Source organism: Gekko japonicus, unplaced genomic scaffold (assembly GCF_001447785.1).
Source record: "Gekko japonicus isolate JY-2015 unplaced genomic scaffold, Gekko_japonicus_V1.1 scaffold411, whole genome shotgun sequence".
NCBI lineage: Eukaryota > Metazoa > Chordata > Lepidosauria > Squamata > Gekkonidae > Gekko > Gekko japonicus.
The window spans coordinates 25,977-43,724 of NW_015160221.1; the positions used below are offsets into that span (position 1 = coordinate 25,977).

General features: G+C 52.8%; 1 protein-coding gene across 1 annotated transcript in view; it reads right to left on the minus strand.

Annotated features, from left to right (window-relative positions):
• Positions 1 to 16,917, minus strand: part of ARHGEF16 (Rho guanine nucleotide exchange factor 16) — a gene marked incomplete at its 3' end in the record, with an annotated part of 39,587 nt that extends 22,670 nt beyond the window's left edge. The window contains exons 1-2 of the mRNA XM_015411097.1: positions 16,818 to 16,917; positions 4,947 to 5,535 (exon numbers count right to left, since the gene is read on the minus strand). Coding sequence (XP_015266583.1) covers positions 4,947 to 5,507 — 561 coding nt within the window. The remainder of the gene's footprint in view (positions 1 to 4,946; positions 5,536 to 16,817) is intronic.
• Between the last annotated feature and the right edge of the window lie 831 nt (positions 16,918 to 17,748).

The window sequence follows — 17,748 nt, forward strand, 5'->3', positions numbered from 1 at the left end:
AGACACAAGAAAGGAGAGCCCATTTAAGGTCTTACCTCATGCTGGGAAATTAAAGGAAGCCATGAATGCAAGGCCTTGAACCGGATGGCCCGGGCTAGCCCGTCTTGTCAGATCTTGACGGTACAAGAACCAAAAACCAGTGGGGGAATATTTTAACCTTCCAGGACATTCAGTTGCTCTTTTCTACTCATCGGGTCTTGGAAGCTAAGCAGGGTCAGCCCTGGTCAGACCCCCAAGGAAGTCCAGGGATGCTCTGCAGAGGTAAAGGTAAAGGTTCCCTTGCTCGAAAGCCAGTCGAGTCCGACTCTAGGGTTGCGGTGCTCATCTCCGTTTCCAAGCCGAAGAGCCAGCACTGTCCGAAGACGTTTCCATGGTCATGTGGCTGGCATGACTAAACACCAAGGCACACGGAACGCTGTTACCTTCCCACTGAAGTGGTCCCTATTTATCTACTTGCAATTTCTTGCTTTCGAACTGCTAGGTTGGCAGGAGCTGGAACTAGAGACGGGAGCTCACTCCATCATGCGGCACCCGGGTCTCGAACTGCTGAACTACTGACCTTCCACAGCCTGCAGTTCAGCGTCTTACCCACTTGAGCCACCGCAGCTCCTTCTGCAGAGGTAGACAATGGCCAACCACCTCTGTTCATCTCTTGCCTTGAAAACCCCACGTGTACACCAAAAGTCAGTTGTAACTTGATGGCAAATAAATAAAATGAACGCAAGGTGCAAAAAATAATTAATAGTTATCGCATAGCATTGTGTACGGTACAGCCAGGAGATCACCAAAGATCACCTGGCTGCCTAAAGTACTAGCTCCTTTTAGCGTTTATGGGAGAGCTCCGAGAGAGCTGGGACTGACCCAAGGTCCCCCAGCTGGCTTCATGTGGAAGAGCGCGGGATCGAATCCAGTTCTCCAGATGAGAGTCCGCTGCTCTTAACCACTTCACCACGCTGGTGTTCTCCCAAGGCACGACCCATGCCTGGCAACTGGTTCATAGGTTTGCTTTCAGTTCCCAAGAAGGAAATGTTCCCCCAGAGTGATTCAGCTTGATCTTAAGTGGACCTCGGTCCCCAAGGGCCTGAACGTTATCGCCCAAGGAGCCCTTGGAGACAGAGACACACCTGAGCCCGTCTCGGCCAGGCACAGAGCCAATGATGTGGCCCGTTTGCACTCGGCTGGCTCCGTGGGCAACTGTACTCCACCACTCCCTGGAGTCAAGGCCTGAGCTGACAGGGCGATCCTGCACCAACCGCTACACCTTCACAGAGAGCCAGTTTGGTGTAGTGATTAAGTGTGCAGACTCTAATCTGGGAGAACCGGGTTTGATTCCCCACTCCTCCACTTGCACCTGCTGGTGTGACCCTGGGTCAGTCACAAGCTCTGGCACAGCTGTCCTTGAAAAAGAGCCGTTTCTGTCAGAGCTTCTCTCAGCCCCACCCACCTCACAGGGTGTCTGCTGTGGGGAGGGGAAGGGAAAGGAGTTTGTAAGCCGCTCTGAGACGCCAAGTGAAGGGCGGGGTATAAATCCAATCTCTTCTTCTTCTTCTTCTTTGGAAAGCGCCTCCCCATAGTCAACGTTCTGAACAGCAGCTCAAAAACAAAAACCCAAATCAGCTGGGCTCCATCTTCCCTCAAGGACGAGCCCTTGGACTCTAACCCACAGCATCCTTTCCGCCTCTTTACATGTTTCCAGGAAAACCCAGTTGCGAGGTCTCCGGGTCTCCAATGGTGCTGTCGTCTCTCTGCCTCCCCACTCGCTTCCTAAGCTTCATTCGCTGAAATCCCAAAGTGATCCTCAAACAGTCTGTTAACTCACCCCTTTCCAAACACGCTCCAGAGCCAGCCCCTGCCCCCATCGCAAAGCACCACCACCAGTTCCCTCACTCCACAGGGTTAAGCGATGATGTTCCGACACAGGCTTGGACCTCTGACCCTTCCCTGGCTGCACATCATGGCCCAAGCATGATAATTAAGTCCAGATGCCCTTAAGCGGGCCTCCTTCAGCAAGCAGCTCCAGATATCCTAGGATGGGGATGCTAGTCCGAACGTGTGCACACAACACAGGAGGAAAGGCAAACTGTGCGCCTTGTCTCCCTTTTAATTGTGCAGGATCATAGAATCATCGAGCTGGAAGGGACCACCAATGGTCATCTAGTCCAACCCCCTGCACAAGGCAGGAAATGCATAAATACTCCCCCCCACACACACACCCAGTGACCCCTGCTCCATGCCCAGAAGATGACAAAAAACCCTCCAGGATCCCCGGCCAAACAGGCCTGGAGAAAAATGGCTTCCTGACCCCAAAGTGGCGATCAGCATTTCCCTGGGCATGTAAAAAAGGGCCAAAGGAACTAAGCACTGAGGCAACCCTTCCTGCCCTCCCTCTAGGGCTGCCAAATCCCCCTGGGGGACGGATTTCCCCCCGCTTTGGAGGCCCGATTTCCGCCGCTGCGGAATCGGGCCCCGGGGGAAACCCCACCCCGGCGTGCACGTCACCCGGATGTGACGTGATGATGCCGGGAACGCTGGGGGCGGGGCCACAGCCATTTGAGGGGAAAACTCTATGTTTTCCCCTAAAATGGCTGTGGCCCCGCCCCCAGCGTGCCCGGTGTCATCACGTCACATCCAGGTGATGTGCATGTGGCACGCGCGCAGAAGACCGGGAGCCCCCCGCCGCAGACAAAAAAAGGTTTGGCAACCCTCCCTCCCTCTCCTGATCTGCCTAAGTTCACAGAATCAGCATTGCCGTCGGATGGCCATCCAGCCTCTGCTTAAAAACCTCTGAAGAAGGAGAGCCCCCCCACCTCCCGAGGAAGCCTGTTCCACTGAGGAACCACTCTGTCAGGAAGTTCTTCCTAATGTTTAGCCAAAAACTCTTCTGATTTTATTTCAACCCGTTGGTTCTGGTCCGACCTTAACAGAAAACAACGCTGCACCATCCTCTATATGACAGCCCTTCAAGTACACGGCCACAAATGTTGTTAGTCTTGTTAGGTGCCACTAGACTCTTGGATCTGGTCCGACCTTCTGGGGCAACAGAAAACAACTCCGCACCGTCCTCTATGTGACAGCCCTTCAAATACACTGCCACAGATTTTGTTCGTCTTTAAGGTGCCACTAGACTCTTGCTCTTGTTCCGAAGAAGAGAGGAGTGACTCACGAAAGCTCCTCCCCTGCCACAAATTTTGTTAGTCTTTAAGGTGCTCCTGGATTCCCGCTCTTTTCTACTGCTGCAGACAGACTAACATGGCTGCCCGTCTTGATCTACAGTTACCTGGACTTACAAGGTGAGGCACACATCGCTCTGGGCACCCTTCCCAGACCTACACCTGGCACATCATGTCGCATTAAGAAACACTGGGCATGATGTAACACCTTCCAAAATTGTCAGTGCAATGGCCGTCTTTTGCTTTTTGCAAAGGCGTAAGGATCGAGACACTATTAACAAACACCGCCCGCTTTAGAAGAATTACATAAACGGCACAGATTCCCCACTCCTTTGAATCTTTGGGAGGCAGATTTATCCAGTCAAAACTCCATAAACAGAAACCTTCACATTTGCCATTCTTTTGGGATTTGTCACATCCAAAATGTCCAAATTCTTCTCACCTTATTATTATTTTTTTTTAAATCAGTATGGCTGTTTTGCCGTTAGTGAACTAAAACCAGACTCTCCCTTTTTAATCCAGTTTTTTTCCCCAATTCACGGCAATGTTTACAGATGAGAGCTTGCGGACAACAACATGTTATTCCGAAGACAGAAAATCCAAAACTAATTGCAAAGCTCTTTTCAAACCAAAGATTTCCAAATAGTTCAGCAGCTTAGAGGGTTTTTTGGAAAAGCTCCTTAATACCCAAACCCTCCAAAACAAGCACAAATATTCGATGTCTCTGTTTCCCAGCAGCCAGACTTCATCTGTAGGGTGGACATACTTGGCCCCTGCAATTTTATACCTCATTTCAAGGCAAGAGACGTTCAGAGGCGATTTGCCATTGCCTGCCTCTGCTTCATGACCCTGGTATTCCTTGGTGGACTTCCTTCCAAAGACTGACCAGGGCTGACCCTGCTTATTTATTTGTTTTTATTAGGTTTGTGCAGGGGTCATTTCCTGCATGAGCGCACAGGAGCGGAGCTCCGGCAGTAAAGAGCCCAGAGGGCGGGCACATGCAACAAGCCCCACCCCCTGCTCCCAGCAGCCCCCAGTCAGAGAAAGAAGCAGCCTGGTAAGCTGCAGAGCCCCCACCCTACCCCCTGGTCCATAACAGTCCAGTGGCACCTTTAAGACCAGGTTTTATTCAGGTACAAGCTCACCCTCCTCTGTGAGGACAGAGCTGCACGTTCCCCACCCCCAATAGCTAGCAATCTAAAACAGTCCAGTGGAGCCTGAGCGGTGGGTGTTGCCGGTGATGTCAGGGGGTGTGGCAAATAAGTTATGCTAATGAGCTCCTGCACCTCTTTTTCTACGAAATGACCCCTGGGTTTGTGTCCCACCCTCCCCACATAGCAGGCTCAGGCTGGGTTCCATCAATTCCCATATACAAAAGCTTAAAAACAATTAAAATACATCAGATTAAAAATACAACAACATTCCTTTGTGTTAATCAGTGCCTCAAAAGACGAGGGGTTTCAGATTGGGGTTCCTAGATGGTAAACATAAATCTGACCCGCTGAAGGGGAGGCCCAAGAGAGAGGGGAGGATGCCAGCCGCCTCAGCTAAAAGCCTGGTGGAAGAGCTCAGTCTTACAGGCACTGGTGGAAAAGTCCCTGGCCCTAGTCAAGGCAAGATGGACATCCCCGGGGCTGGGGACAACCAGGAGATGCTAACTGGCAGATCCGTAAAGCCCTTCTAGCATGATCAGGCTAGCCTGAGCTATCCGGGTCAGGGCTGAGTTTGCCCGGCTCTGCCTAAATGCTCGAGACTCGGTCCCTTTCAAGGGCCTACCTTATTTCTGGCAGGGCTCCGGGCTTTTTGTCCGTTGGCTTCTTCCGAGAGCGGCTTCAGGGTGGCGCTGAATTTGGGCGTCTCCGGCGCTTCCGCATTCCCGAAGCCCTTCATGGCCGCCCGGTAGGACATGTTGCGGAGGTTGCGTTTCAGCGTCCCCCCGCCCAGCTCCTCCTCCAGCTCCTCGAAAGAAATGCTGGGGGCCGACAAGCGCTTGGGGTCGCATCGGGGGGTCTCTTTGGTCAGGGCCACGGCTGAGAAGCTCTGGTGCCGGGAGGGGGGCTTGGCTCGGGGAGACTCCGCCAGGCTTTTGGGGATGAGCTGCTGGGTGCCCACCTTCAGAGCTACCACCGGGCTCTCGGTGCTGAGGACGATCCGGCGTGGCCCGGTGGGAGACGGGGAGAGGTCATCTGAAAAGGTGGGGTTATCCAGGGCTGCCATGGCGCTCTGCTCTCCCTGTGGGGGCACCGCAGCGGTGCTGATCCGTAACTCGGAGGTAAGCCGGCGCCCCAGCAGAAGGGCCTCGTCCGCCAAGGAGGTGTCGGAATGCCGCTGGGACATGACAGAGCTACGGACGGCTTCCGGGAGCCTAGAAAGGGAACCGAGGGAAAGAAGGCGTGACGGACTCCGCTTTCCAACATGGAGACAAGAAAGAATATACCGCCATGGGAGGCCCGTCGGGATGCCAGCCTCCAGGTGGGACCTGGGGATCCCCTGGAATTACAGCTCAGCTCCAGACTACGGAGATCAGTTGTAGTCTGTGCTTGAGGCCATTGGTCATGTGAGCTAAATAAATTGATTGATTTGATTGAGATCAGTTCCCCTGGAGAAAATGGATGGTCTGGAGGGTAGACTGCATGGCATAGGGTTGCCAGCCTCCAGGTGGGGCCTGGAGATCTCCCACTTTGACAACTGAACTCCAGCCGACAGAGATCAGCTTCCCCTCGAGAAAATCTGGAGAAAATGGCTGTTTGAAGGGTGGACTCTGTGGCACTGTACCCTGCTGAGGCCCCTCCCCTCCCCAAGCCCCGCCCTCTCCCGGATCTACCCCCAAAGTCTCCAGGTATTTTCCAACCCAGACCTGGCAACCCTACTATGGCACTGTACCCCACTGAGGTCCCTGTCCTCCCCGGGTTCCACCACCAAATCTCCAGGAGTTTCCCAATCTGGATCTAGCAACCCTAATAAGGCCCTAAGCAGTTCCTGTATTCAAGAGTCACAGGACTGGAAACCTCCTGGCAAGAAAAAAAACAGCAATGGCATTTGGAGCTGCTGGACCGGGACTGCAACGGCCTGAGGCTACAGACAGAGGGGCCCAGGATGAGACAGCAGCTTCCCTAAATTAGCAGGGAACTCATCAAGACAGGGACATCTCTGTATCCAAGCCTGGAGTATTGTTGCAATTCACAGGAGATGAAGCTCTTCCACCAAAGAAGCGGCTTACAATCCCCTTCCCCTCCCCACAAGAGACAGGGCAGGTGGGGCTGAGAGAGCTCTCTTGAGAACTGCTCTTTAGAGAAAAGCTCCGAGGTAACTTGCGAGCGACCCAAGGTCCCAACAGCAGCTGCCTGTGGAGGAGTGGGGAATCAAACCCTGTTCTCCCAGATTAGAGTCTGCGCTCCTGACCACTACGCCGAACAGGCTCTCAAAGGCGATGCGGGAGACCTTCCTCCTCCCTCAGACTGTGGAGAAGCAAAGGTCACAGCGCGTTGTGCGCTCCATGAAAAAGCAGCCCAACCGGTTAGGCGGCTTTCCAAAGCTCACCGCCTGCTAGATCTGTTCTCCCTGCGGGGCCCGCATGAAAAGATTTATTCTTCCTCAAGAAGCCCTGCATATGCCTATGGAATCACTCATCCAGTATCTTTCAGCGGAAATCCTGGATTAAGGTTCTTTGGGATCCCGGGGCAGGAATAATACTTTTGAGCCCTCCGGGTGTGAGAATCTTCACTCGGATGCTTCGTTTGGTGTAGTGGGAGAGCCAGTTTGGTGTCGTGGTTAAGTGCGCGGACTCTAATCTGGGAGAACTGGGTTTGATTCCCCACGCCTCCACTTGCAGCTGCCGGATGACCTTGGGCAAGCCGTAGTTCTGATAAGAGCTGTTCTTGAAAAAGAGCCGTTTCTGTCAAGAGTTCTCTCAGCCTCACCTACCTCACAGGGTGTCTGTTGTGGGGAGGGGAAGGGAAAGGAGTTTATAAGCCACTCTGAGACGCCCTTGGGTAGTGAAGGGCGGGGTATAAATCCAATCTCTTCTTCTTCTTCTAGTTTCCAATATGCCTACAGTGTGATACGAACACAGCATAAAATTACATCCGGGGCCCTTTGCAGAGGAGCAGTCGCAGGCGGTGCCTCCTGGGCCACGGGACACCGAGTCCCTCTGCGCTGCTTGGAGGATCCTGAGCGCTTGTTCCCTTCTTGGGAGAAGATCGCAAAGTACCCAGAAGAAGGCTAGAGGAATGGCCTGGCTTGGAGGAGGGAGACAAAATCCCCTGCGCTTTTTCCACACTGCGCGTAATTTTACCACCCTCTCTCACCTCTTCTGTTAGACCAGGGGTGGCCAAACTGTGGTTCGGAAGCCACATGCGGCTCTTTCACACGTATTTTGCGGCTCCCGGAAGGGCAGGTGGGGAAGCGAAGGGGAGGCAGGCTTCCCCGATCGGTCTTCCCTTCCCCAGACAGTGTTCCCCACCCTGGATAGGCTTGAGGTGGGGGTGGGGGGGGTGGCAAATCTGCCTATTTTTCAATAAAAACACGCGTGTAATATTTGTTCATGTCTTGAGGCTCTCAAACGTCTGACATTCATTCTACGTGGCTCTTACATTAAGCAAGTTTGGCCACCCCTGCCTTAGACACGAGTGTCTCTTATTTATTTATTTATATTTATAATTTCAATTTATAGCCTTCCCGCAATGCAGGCTCAGGGCGGCTCACAATTAAGCATACGCCAACAGATAAAACAGTTAAAACCATAAAAACCATTGTTACAAAATTACAAAAATTACAGAAAACATATTAAGTGCTCTAGGTGCTCTAAACAAAATCTTAGCGTCCCTTAGAATCTAGTGTCCTGGCCCCACTTGGTGGACCTCCTGATAGCCCCTGGTATTTTTGGCCCCTGTGTGACACAGAGGGTGCATTCAGACGGGGCGTTTCGGCCAGCATAAACTGTACCGGTTGGAAACGCGATCACACTTACCTCCCTCACAGCGGAGCCCATCGCTGTATGCCCGTTCACATGGTGCGGCCGTCGGCGTTTTTTTTTTGTTTAACTCAGTTTGAGCATGTGCATAGGCAGCCATCCACAGAATGGCGATCTTTGCGCATGCTCAAAACACCCCGTATTACATTTAAAGTTTAAAGGTAAGGACTTAAGTTTAAAGCCCAAACTGGCCTCCCTGAAGTCCTGGACTCCTCCGAAACGCTAAACTAAGGCCCTTTTCTTTTCTTTTTTAAACAAACGCCGGGGCGAAGCTTCGCCCAAGCGCATATCGGCAACCTAAAAAAAAAATGGTGGGCGAAAATCGGAAGCCTCGGGCTTCCAAACGGAAGTAGCTAGACACCGGTGGAGAGCGATCAGACGGGGGGTAAACCGATTACAACTGTTGTACTCAGGATACCACCACTTGGGGACCTAGTGGCAGAGTACAACGGTTTAAAGGGCTTTGCAACGGTTAGAGACGGAAGGCAGATGTTCTACGTGTGAACGCCGGTAAATTCACCGATTGCAACCGGCACCTATTCCGTTGCAAATGCCCCGTCTGAACGCACCCAGAGTGTTGGACTGAATGGGCCTTTGGCCTGATCCAACATTGGCTTCTCTTATGGTCTTACCTTCTCCCTGAAACCAAACCTGGCGTGCCCTACCACCTAGTTACCTGCCTCCAACCACTTCATCGCTTCATTTAGACCTCCCTCTTCTCCCCAATGGGGACTCACAGCGGCTTACATCATCCCCCCCATTTTATCCTGACGACAACCTTACGAGGTAGGTTAGCAATGTTAAGCTGATTCGTTATAGTGGGGGAAATGTGTCTAATTCCCCGTCAGATAAGCTTATGGCCCAATCGAAATCGTGTGGCCGTGTGTCCCATACCTGACAGGGTTCAGTGTTCAGGGGACCCTATTTGCATCTGGAAGACCCTGAATTTGATCCCAGGCATCTTCCCTTAAAGGGGGTTCAGGATGGGAAAAGCCCTTCTCTGCCCAAGGTCTCGGAGAGCCGCTTCGGACAGAAGAGAGAAGCCCGGTTCAAACCAGGCCCAGCCCATCAACGCAGCCTCTTAGGGCCAGACTAGAGATGACAGTGGCCATGGGTGCTTTCAGCATGTGTGTGTGTGTGGTGGTGGGGGGGAGACAACAGCCCCTGTTCTCGCTGTGCTCCAAGCCTGCTGAGGATCGGGCCCTTGCAGCATGTTTAAATGGCCGGCTTTGTCTGTGAATGAAATGACGTCTAGTTTGGCCTTTCGCGGCAGCTCTTTTCTCCTTTTCCTCTTCATTTTGGAAGCAGGAAGGGATGAAAAAGAAAATGTCGAGCCGAGCAATTACGAAAAGAGTAAAGAAAACAATTCAGGAATGGTGTTTAAAAGGTGTGTGGGCAGAGTCAGTTTAGTTGCCTCACAGCTCAGGTCTGACAAAGGTGTTGAAGATTCCTCCCTGTCTCCAAGACACAACACCCAGATGACCTCTCTGTTTCTCTGTCCGCTGGCCCCACACCAATAGCAATGTTCCGCTTCTGGCTAATCTTTGCGCACTTTATCTTTACCACAGCCCTGTAAGGTAGGCCAGTCTTATTTTCCCCCTCCCATAATGCAGATTTGTGGGGGGGGGGCTAAGCCCGAGAGTGCATAGCGTGTTTAAGGGCAGCAAAGTGAGGTAGCGGCATATTCAACAGCACCCAGTCACCAAAAAAAACCTCCTGCAAACCGGAACAAAGTTACCCTTCAGCTAGTGGCAACCAGTTTGGAAGGCACAGCACAGCCTAAGTTCTGAGCTCTAATGATGCAACAGATTGAGAAAGACAGAACTACGCTGTTTCACATTGCATTTGTAAGAAGTGTTTTTTTGGCGTTTTCATACCTAACAGCTTTCACCACCCAAGCCCGGGGCACCAGACGGGGTGACTTCTAAGAACTGGAGCAAAAACTAGCAGGTGGAGATGGTTTCAGTACCTGTTGCTTTTTCACATACACTCCCCTTCAACCTGTATGACTGGGGATGACAGCACTGCCAATCACCAGGTGGTGGCCGGAGATCTCCAGGTGAAGGTGGACTCTGTGGCCTTATAGCCCGTTGAAGCCCCTCCCTTCCCCAAACCCTGCCCTCCTCAGGCTCCACCCCCAAACTCTCCAGGGATTTCCCAGCTTGGAGCTGGTGGTGACCCTAGGGACCGATATTATGTGACCTGTCCAAGAAATACCGAATAATCCTCAAGCATCCTTGAAGCACCCGCTTCCTTCAAACAAACGAATAAAGGATATGTTAGTCATCGGCCGATTGGATGCAGATGCTAATGCAGAGTCAGGAAGTCCTTCTTCACCCAAAGAGTGATGAACACATGGAACTCACTGCCACAGGAAGTGGTGGCAGGCGCTACAAACCTGGACGGCTTCAAGAGGGAATTAGATAAGCATATGGAGCAGAGGTCCATCAGTGGCTCTTAGCCACAATATATAGATGGGAACTCTCAGTCTGGGGCAAGGGATGCTCTGTATTCTTGGTGCTTGGGGGGAGGGCAACAGTGGGAGGGCTGCTAATGTCCAGGCCCCACTGCTGGACCTCCTGATGGCACCCGGTATTTTTGGCTACTGTGTGACAGAGTGTTGGACTGGATGGGCCGTTGGCCTGACCCAACATTGGCTCCTCTTATGATGTTGCTGATGAGAAATAATGAAGTCAATGTTTTGCAAAATGGTGTTGAACTATGTAATTTTTATCTTCACCATCAGGTGCTGGGCTCCTAGTTTTGCCCCCCCCCGCCCGCCCTCGTTCACAAACGGAACCAGAATGGAATTTTAAAACGAGAACCGGCACAGGACGCCCAGTGGCATTCTTGGCTCGACAAGGGTCTGATCACAGGTAAACAACAGAAAACAGCAATGACTGGGCTGGCCCACGTGCCCTGATCTGGATGGCCCAGACTAGCCCAGTCTTGTCAGATCTCAGAAGCTAAGCAGGATCGGCCCTGGTTAGTACTTGGGTGGGAGACCACCGAGGAAGCCCAGGGTTGCTAGGCAGAGGCAGGCAATGGCAAACCACCGCTGAACATATCTTGCCTTGAAAACCCTATGGGGCTGCCATGAATTGGCTGTGACTTTTTTGGGGGGGGGGGTATCTGTGTGTGTGCACTTGCATGCCTGGAAGTCATGGTGACTTCTGGCAACCCCTGCTTGGGGCGTGGACATTTTTCAGAGAGGTGGCTTGATTGCTTGCCTCTGCGTCCCAGCCCTGGTATTCACTGGAGGTCCCCCATCCAAATACTAGCCAGGGCTAAGCCTGGTTAGCTTCCGAGATCTGATGAGATCGGGCTTGCCTGGGCCATCCAGGTCAGGGCGATTGGCGGTGACTTGATAGCAAAAGTCAAACGAACAAGCTAACCCCCACAACTCCACGTGTGGGGGTTCAATTCGTCTAAATCTGACCGGAGACTGTTCCCTAGTTCTTACCAAGCTGATCAATCAGGGCTGTACCATTTCCAAGCACAGGTCATGTAACCAAATGCTATTCCAGACCAGTGTTCCCTCTAAGCTGAGTTAGTGTGAGCTAGCTCACAGTCTTTTAGCCTCCGGCTCACACATTTTTGTCTTAGCACAGGAGACGTGGCTCCAGAGCAAACTAATTTATGCAGTAGCCAAATCGCCCACTCACCACTTTAACGCCAGTAGCTCACAAAGTAGAAGTTTTGCTCACAAGACTCCACAGCTTAGAGGGAACATTGCTCCAGACACATAATTTTTTCCCCCTTGAACCCAGAAAACTAGCTTCTCACCGAGAATGACTTTAGTCTAGTTTTCTCCCTGCAGTGCCTGTTTTCTACAGTAGGCCTCTTGGGGTGCTTTAGCATTCAGTGCCATATAGGCCCACACCTGACTGCCTTTGTGTCAACCACGCCAGTTACTGAACCTTTGGAAATTATTTACAACCTGCACCTGCTGAGACACGCTCTCTAGCCTGCAAGGCTCTGGGCTGTACTGAACGCCGCAGCAATCCAGCGGGAAACACCCTTTGAATTCTCAGCCAGCAGGTCTGGGCACGGCCTGGGCTGCACCTGATAACACATCCCACCCAGGTTAGGAAAACAGAAAGTGCAGCAAAGCCAGAGAAGGAGCTGCTGTGGAACAAGCTGCGACAACAATGGGGGAAAGGAGCAGGCAGCCTATTTTATGGCCCCATGTCTAGATGGCTTTAAAAGGGGATCAGACACATTCTGGGGGGGGGTGTCCGCCAGCAGCTACTAGTACATAAGCCCTGCTGGGTCAGACCAGTGAGGGTCCATCCAGTCCAGCCTCCTGTCTCACACAGAGGCCAACCAGTTCCTCTGAAGGGCCAACAACAGGGCAGCAATGTTCCCTCTAAGCTCTGGAGTCTTGTGAGCAAATATCCTACTTTGTGAGCTACTGGCATTAAAGTTGTGAGCAAGCAATTTGGCTACTGCATGAATTAGTTTGCTCTGGAGCCATCCTTCCTGCGCTAAGACAAAAATGTGTGAGCTGGAGGCTGAAAAACTGTGAGTTAGCTCACACTAACTCAGCTTAGAGGGAACACTGCAGGGCAGAGAGGCCGAGCCCTTCCTAAGAACATCCGAAGAGCCCTGCTGGAAGAGACCGGGGGTCCATCTCGTCCAGCCTCTTATCTCACACAGTGAGGCCTTCCCCTGACGTTGCCTCCTGGCTCTGGGATTCAGGGGCTTAGTGCTTCTGAGTGTGGAGGTTCCCCTCAGCCACCAGGGCTAGGAGGCATTGATTGAACTCTCCTCCTCCCTGAGTCGCTCTAATCCCCTTTTAAGGCTGTCTCTTCCTGAGGCCATCCCTCCATCCTCTGGCCGCGAATCCCCCATTTCAACGACTCGCTGTGTCAAGCAGTATTTCCTCTTTGTCCGTCCTGAATCTCCTGCCCACCACCTTCACCTGATGACCGAGTTCTACTATTTTGGGAGAGGGAGGAAAAGTTCTGTTTGTTAACTCTCTGCCACCCCGTGCGTGGCTTCATCACAGTCATGTCCCTTCTGCACTGAAAGTCCCAGGCTCTTCAGCCTTTCCTCCTGGGTAAAGGAGGCCTGCCAACCTCCAGGTGGGGCCTGGAGATCTCCTAGAGTTAGAACTGATCTCCAGACTACAGAGATCATTTCCCCTACGTCGTCTACGGCCCTGTGCCCCTGCAGAGGTCCCACCCCCTCCCCAGGCTTCTAGGGCTTTCCCAAGCCAAGGTTGGCAAGCCTAGCTACTAGACTAAAAGGAATCATTGTCTGCCTAGGCAGTGTTCGGAGGAAACCCGGGGGGGGGGGGGGGAGGCCTTGGCCTCTGTGTTCTGTCCGCTGTTCCTCTAAAGGCTGCCTGCCATAGTCCAAGATGTAGATGACCACTGGCCTGATCCAGCAGCCGCTTCTTCTCTTAGGTCAGAAATGGCAAAAGAAGAAGAAGAAGAGTTGGTTTTTATGCCCCACCCTTCACTACCCGAAGCTGCGGTGGCTCAAGTGGTTGAGACGCTGAACTGCAGGCTGTGGAAGGTCGCTAGTTCAGCAGTTCAAGACCCAAGTTGCCGCATGACGGAGTGAGCTCCCATCTCTAGTTCCAGCTCCTTCCAGCCTAGCAGTTTGAAAGCAAGAAATTGCAAGTAGATAAATAGGTACCACTTCAGTGGGAAGGTAACAGCGTTCCGTGCACCTTGGTGTTTAGTCATGCCGGCCACATGACCACGGAAACGTCTTCGGACAGCGCTGGCTCTTCGGCTTGGAAACGGAGATGAGCACCGCAACCCTAGAGTCGGACTCAACTGGCTTTCGAGCAAGGGAACCTTTACCTTTACCTTCACTACCCAAAGGAGTCTCGGAGCGGCTTACAATCGCCTCCCCTTCCTCTCCCCACAACAGACACCCTGTGAGCAGGCCTCTAGCTACAGTGGGGGCAACTTGGGGCCAGGCCTTCCCCCAACTTACTGGCAAGGCCCCGTGATTTCCCAGCCAGCCCAGGGCCCCCGAGTAGAGATGGAGCCAGTGCCCCCTAAGAAATTAAATGCCCCCCAACTAAAAAAATCCTGGCCACGGGCCTGCCTGTGAGGTAGGTGGGACTGAGAGAGCTCTGGGAGAACTGTGCCTGGCCCAAGGTCACCCAGCTAGCTTGATGTAGAGGAATGGGGAATCAAATCCGTTTCTCCAGATTAGAGTCCATGCTCCTAACTACTACACCAAACTGGCTCTCTGGATCTATGGGGTCCCTGTCCGTGCCTACTCCACATGCTCAAACAAAACCAACTCAAAACTGCAACCGGGCCAGGAATCTCAAACAACACTCTCATGCCATAACAGGAAGGTCTTCCTTTGCTACATCTGCTCCCTTACCTGGAAATGACCCTCACTGAACACCATGGGAGTTACTTCCAAGTGAATCGGAGACTGGGTTGGGGCCAGTGTTCCCTCTAAGCTGAGTTAGTGAGAGCTAGCTCACAGTTTTTAGCCTCTGGCTCACACATTTTTGTCTTAGCTCAGGAAGGAGGGCTCCAGAGCAAACTAATTGATGCAGTAGCCAAGTCACTCGCTCACAACTTTGATGCCAGTGGCTCACAAAATATAATTTTTGCTCACAAGACTCCACAGCTTAGAGGGAACATTGGTTGGGGAGGGGAACAAAGAATCTAAGCCGAGTTACTTGCCCAGTGAGAAGGGGGGGGGGGTCAGGTTGACAGCCTGAATGGGGAGGTTTCCCGTTCTGATGCCACTCTGATATTTAACTCATCGGCAGCCGAAGCGAAACTGCTCTTCTCAGTATTATTTAGTCCCGCTTAGCTACTTGCTGCATAAGGATCATTTGATCATATCTATTCATAAGGGTTACTGAGAACGCCTATGAAGTGTTAATGTGCTGGAGGGTTATTCCAATGCAATGTGGTATTTTCATTGAGCTTCTGAGCAGGGGCAGCGCTTAAAGGCACAGGCAACAGGCCAGGGGGGGTGAAAAGCCGACTGGCCAGCTAACAATGTAAACCCCTGAAGGGAGAGGGGGGTACGTCACCAGGAAGGGGTCAGTTGGGGTGATCAGCAAAGGAAAGGGGGAAAGGAAAGAGCAACTTACTGGCTACTTTTTTTGGATCAGACCAGGAAAAATCAGAATGTCAGAGACTACCTTCCAGCCTCCGGTTAAGAAGGCGGACATGAAAGGAACAAAGGTGCATATTTTAAAATCTGTTCATCCCCCAACTTCACACAAAGTTCTCTAATGCCAAACCCCACCCAGCTGTTAATTTTTAAAGTTGTTAAGGGACTGCCTTCCCACCTGTTCCCTGCAGGCGGAGGGGGCCCTTCTTGACTAGGAAGCCAAAATCCCCCCCCCCAATGCCACGCAGTTGTCTCCAAGTAGGGGAAATTAAGATGCCGGCTTCCCTAAGCCCAGGACAGAGCAAGGCGGCAAGTGTTTTACTCCTGAGAAAATCGCACCCAGCTCTTTAGGACTTCACGAGGCCTCACTAGAACGTCTGTTGTAGCAGAGATGTTACTTGTAGGAGGCCCCGTCACACTGAGGTCACAGGGCAAACCTAGGCATGTCTAAAAAGGTTCCCTTGCTCGAAAGCCAGTCGAATCCGACTCTAGGGTTGCGGTGCTCATCTCTGTTTCAAAGCTGAAGAGCCAGCGCTGTCCGAAGACGTTTCCGTGGTCATGTGGCCGGCATGACTAAGCCCCAAGGCGCACGGAACGCTGTTACCTTCCCACCGAAGTGGTCCCTATTTATCTACTTGCAATTTCTTGCTTTCGAACTGCTAGGTTGGCAGGTGCTGGGGCCAGAGACGGGAGCTCACTCCGTCATGCGGCACCTGGGTCTCGAACTGCTGAACTTCCGACCTTCCACAGGCTGCAGTTCAGCGTCTTAACCACTTGAGCCACCGCAGCTACTCACAAGTAAACTAGGCCTGATGGAGCTTCCTGGCAATTGGGACCCTTCTGAATGGAAGCGGCTGGGGCCGAACCAGGCACGCGCCGACTGCCCAAGACAGACTCCGAACTGAACGCACCTTCATAGGGGGGGGGGACCTGAAAATGTGAGACTGTCTCCCCCCCAAAAAAAAAACCACAGTGAGAGCAGAGTTGCCACCTCCCACTTGAGAAATTCCTGGCTATTTGGGAATGAAGCGTGTCGAGAAAGGAATTTGGGGAGGGGATTTCAACTAAAGCCGAGGGTATGGTGTAGAGTCGACCCTCCAAAGCAGCCATTTTTCTCCAGGGGCACCGATCTCCGTCGTAGGGCGAACAAGTGTAATTCCGGGAGATCTCCACCAGTGTTCCCTCTAAGCTGAGTTAGTGTGAGCTAGCTCACCGTTTCTTAGCCTCCGGCTCACCCATTTTTGTCTCAGCTCAGGAAGGAGGGCTCCAGAGCAAAGTAATTTATGCAGTAGCCAAACTGCTCGCTCGCCACTTTAATGCCAGTGGCTCACAAAGTAGAATTTTTGCTCACAAGGCTCCGCAGCTTAGAGGGAACATTGATCTCCACCCTCCCTCCCCACACACACACACCGGGAGCTTGGCAACCCTACGTGAGGGGGGAGGCGGCTGGGCGTCCTCCCCTGTAGAAATCCACCCGCCATTGGCGAAACCCCCCAGCCATTGGCTGCCTTCCCCAGCGCCCGCTCCTCTCCAAAGGGACCCCTCTCCAAACGCGCCCAGGCACCGACCTGCCTCTCCATGCCAGGGCGCGCTTCAGCTTCAGCGCCGGCGGGTGCAGCGAGGGGCCCCGGTCGCCGTGGCCTGGAGCCGCAGAGCAAGGCAGGTGCCGCCGCCGAGGCGCAGAGCAGAAACTGGAGACGCCGCCCGGGGAGCGCGCCCGCGAAGCGACTCCACCCGGCGCGGGGAGGGTCCGAAGGGCACCTGGGCCGGGCGCGCCCTCGCTCAGCCGGGACAAAACCGTGGGAAGCCGCCAGGGCCTTCGTCAGGCGGCTGCTTCTCCTTCTGCTGCTGCGCCCCCTCTCGCTGTTCCGGGGAAGCCGAGCCTCGGGGGTCCCGCAGCGGTGCAAAGTTACCAAAAGTTCACTTTTGCAGCTGAATGGCGGCGAAGCGTCTGCCGTTTACTTTACGCAGCCAATGAACTGAGTGGGACTGCAGGGCAAGGGGCGAGCTGCAGGCTTGGAAGGAAAGCCGGTGGCACGCCAAGTAAATATGCACAGGCTCGTCGCCGGGCTAAACCTCCTGAGTGCCTTTACGTGGGCGGACTCTCTCCGCAGTCCTAAACTCCCCCTGCAGGAGATGAGACCAGTGTTCCTTCTAAACTGAGTTAGTGTGAGCTAGCTCACAGTTTTTTAGCCTCCAGCTCACACATTTTTGTCTTAGCTCAGGAAGGAGGGCTTCAGAGCAAACTAGTTTATGCAGCAGCCAAATCACCTGCTCACAACTTTAATGGCAGTAGCTCACAAGGTAGAATTTTTGCTCACAGGACTCCAGAGCTTAGAGGGGACATTGGATGAGACTCTTTTAAGCTGTTCAGGAAGACAATTTAACTGACTTGCCTCCCCCGATCTCCTCTTTCTAGGGCAAGCAGCACGTTGGGTCCACACCAAGCATTATTTCTGGAAAGGAGATGTGTTGGGTTTTTACATTTTCTTTGTTGGA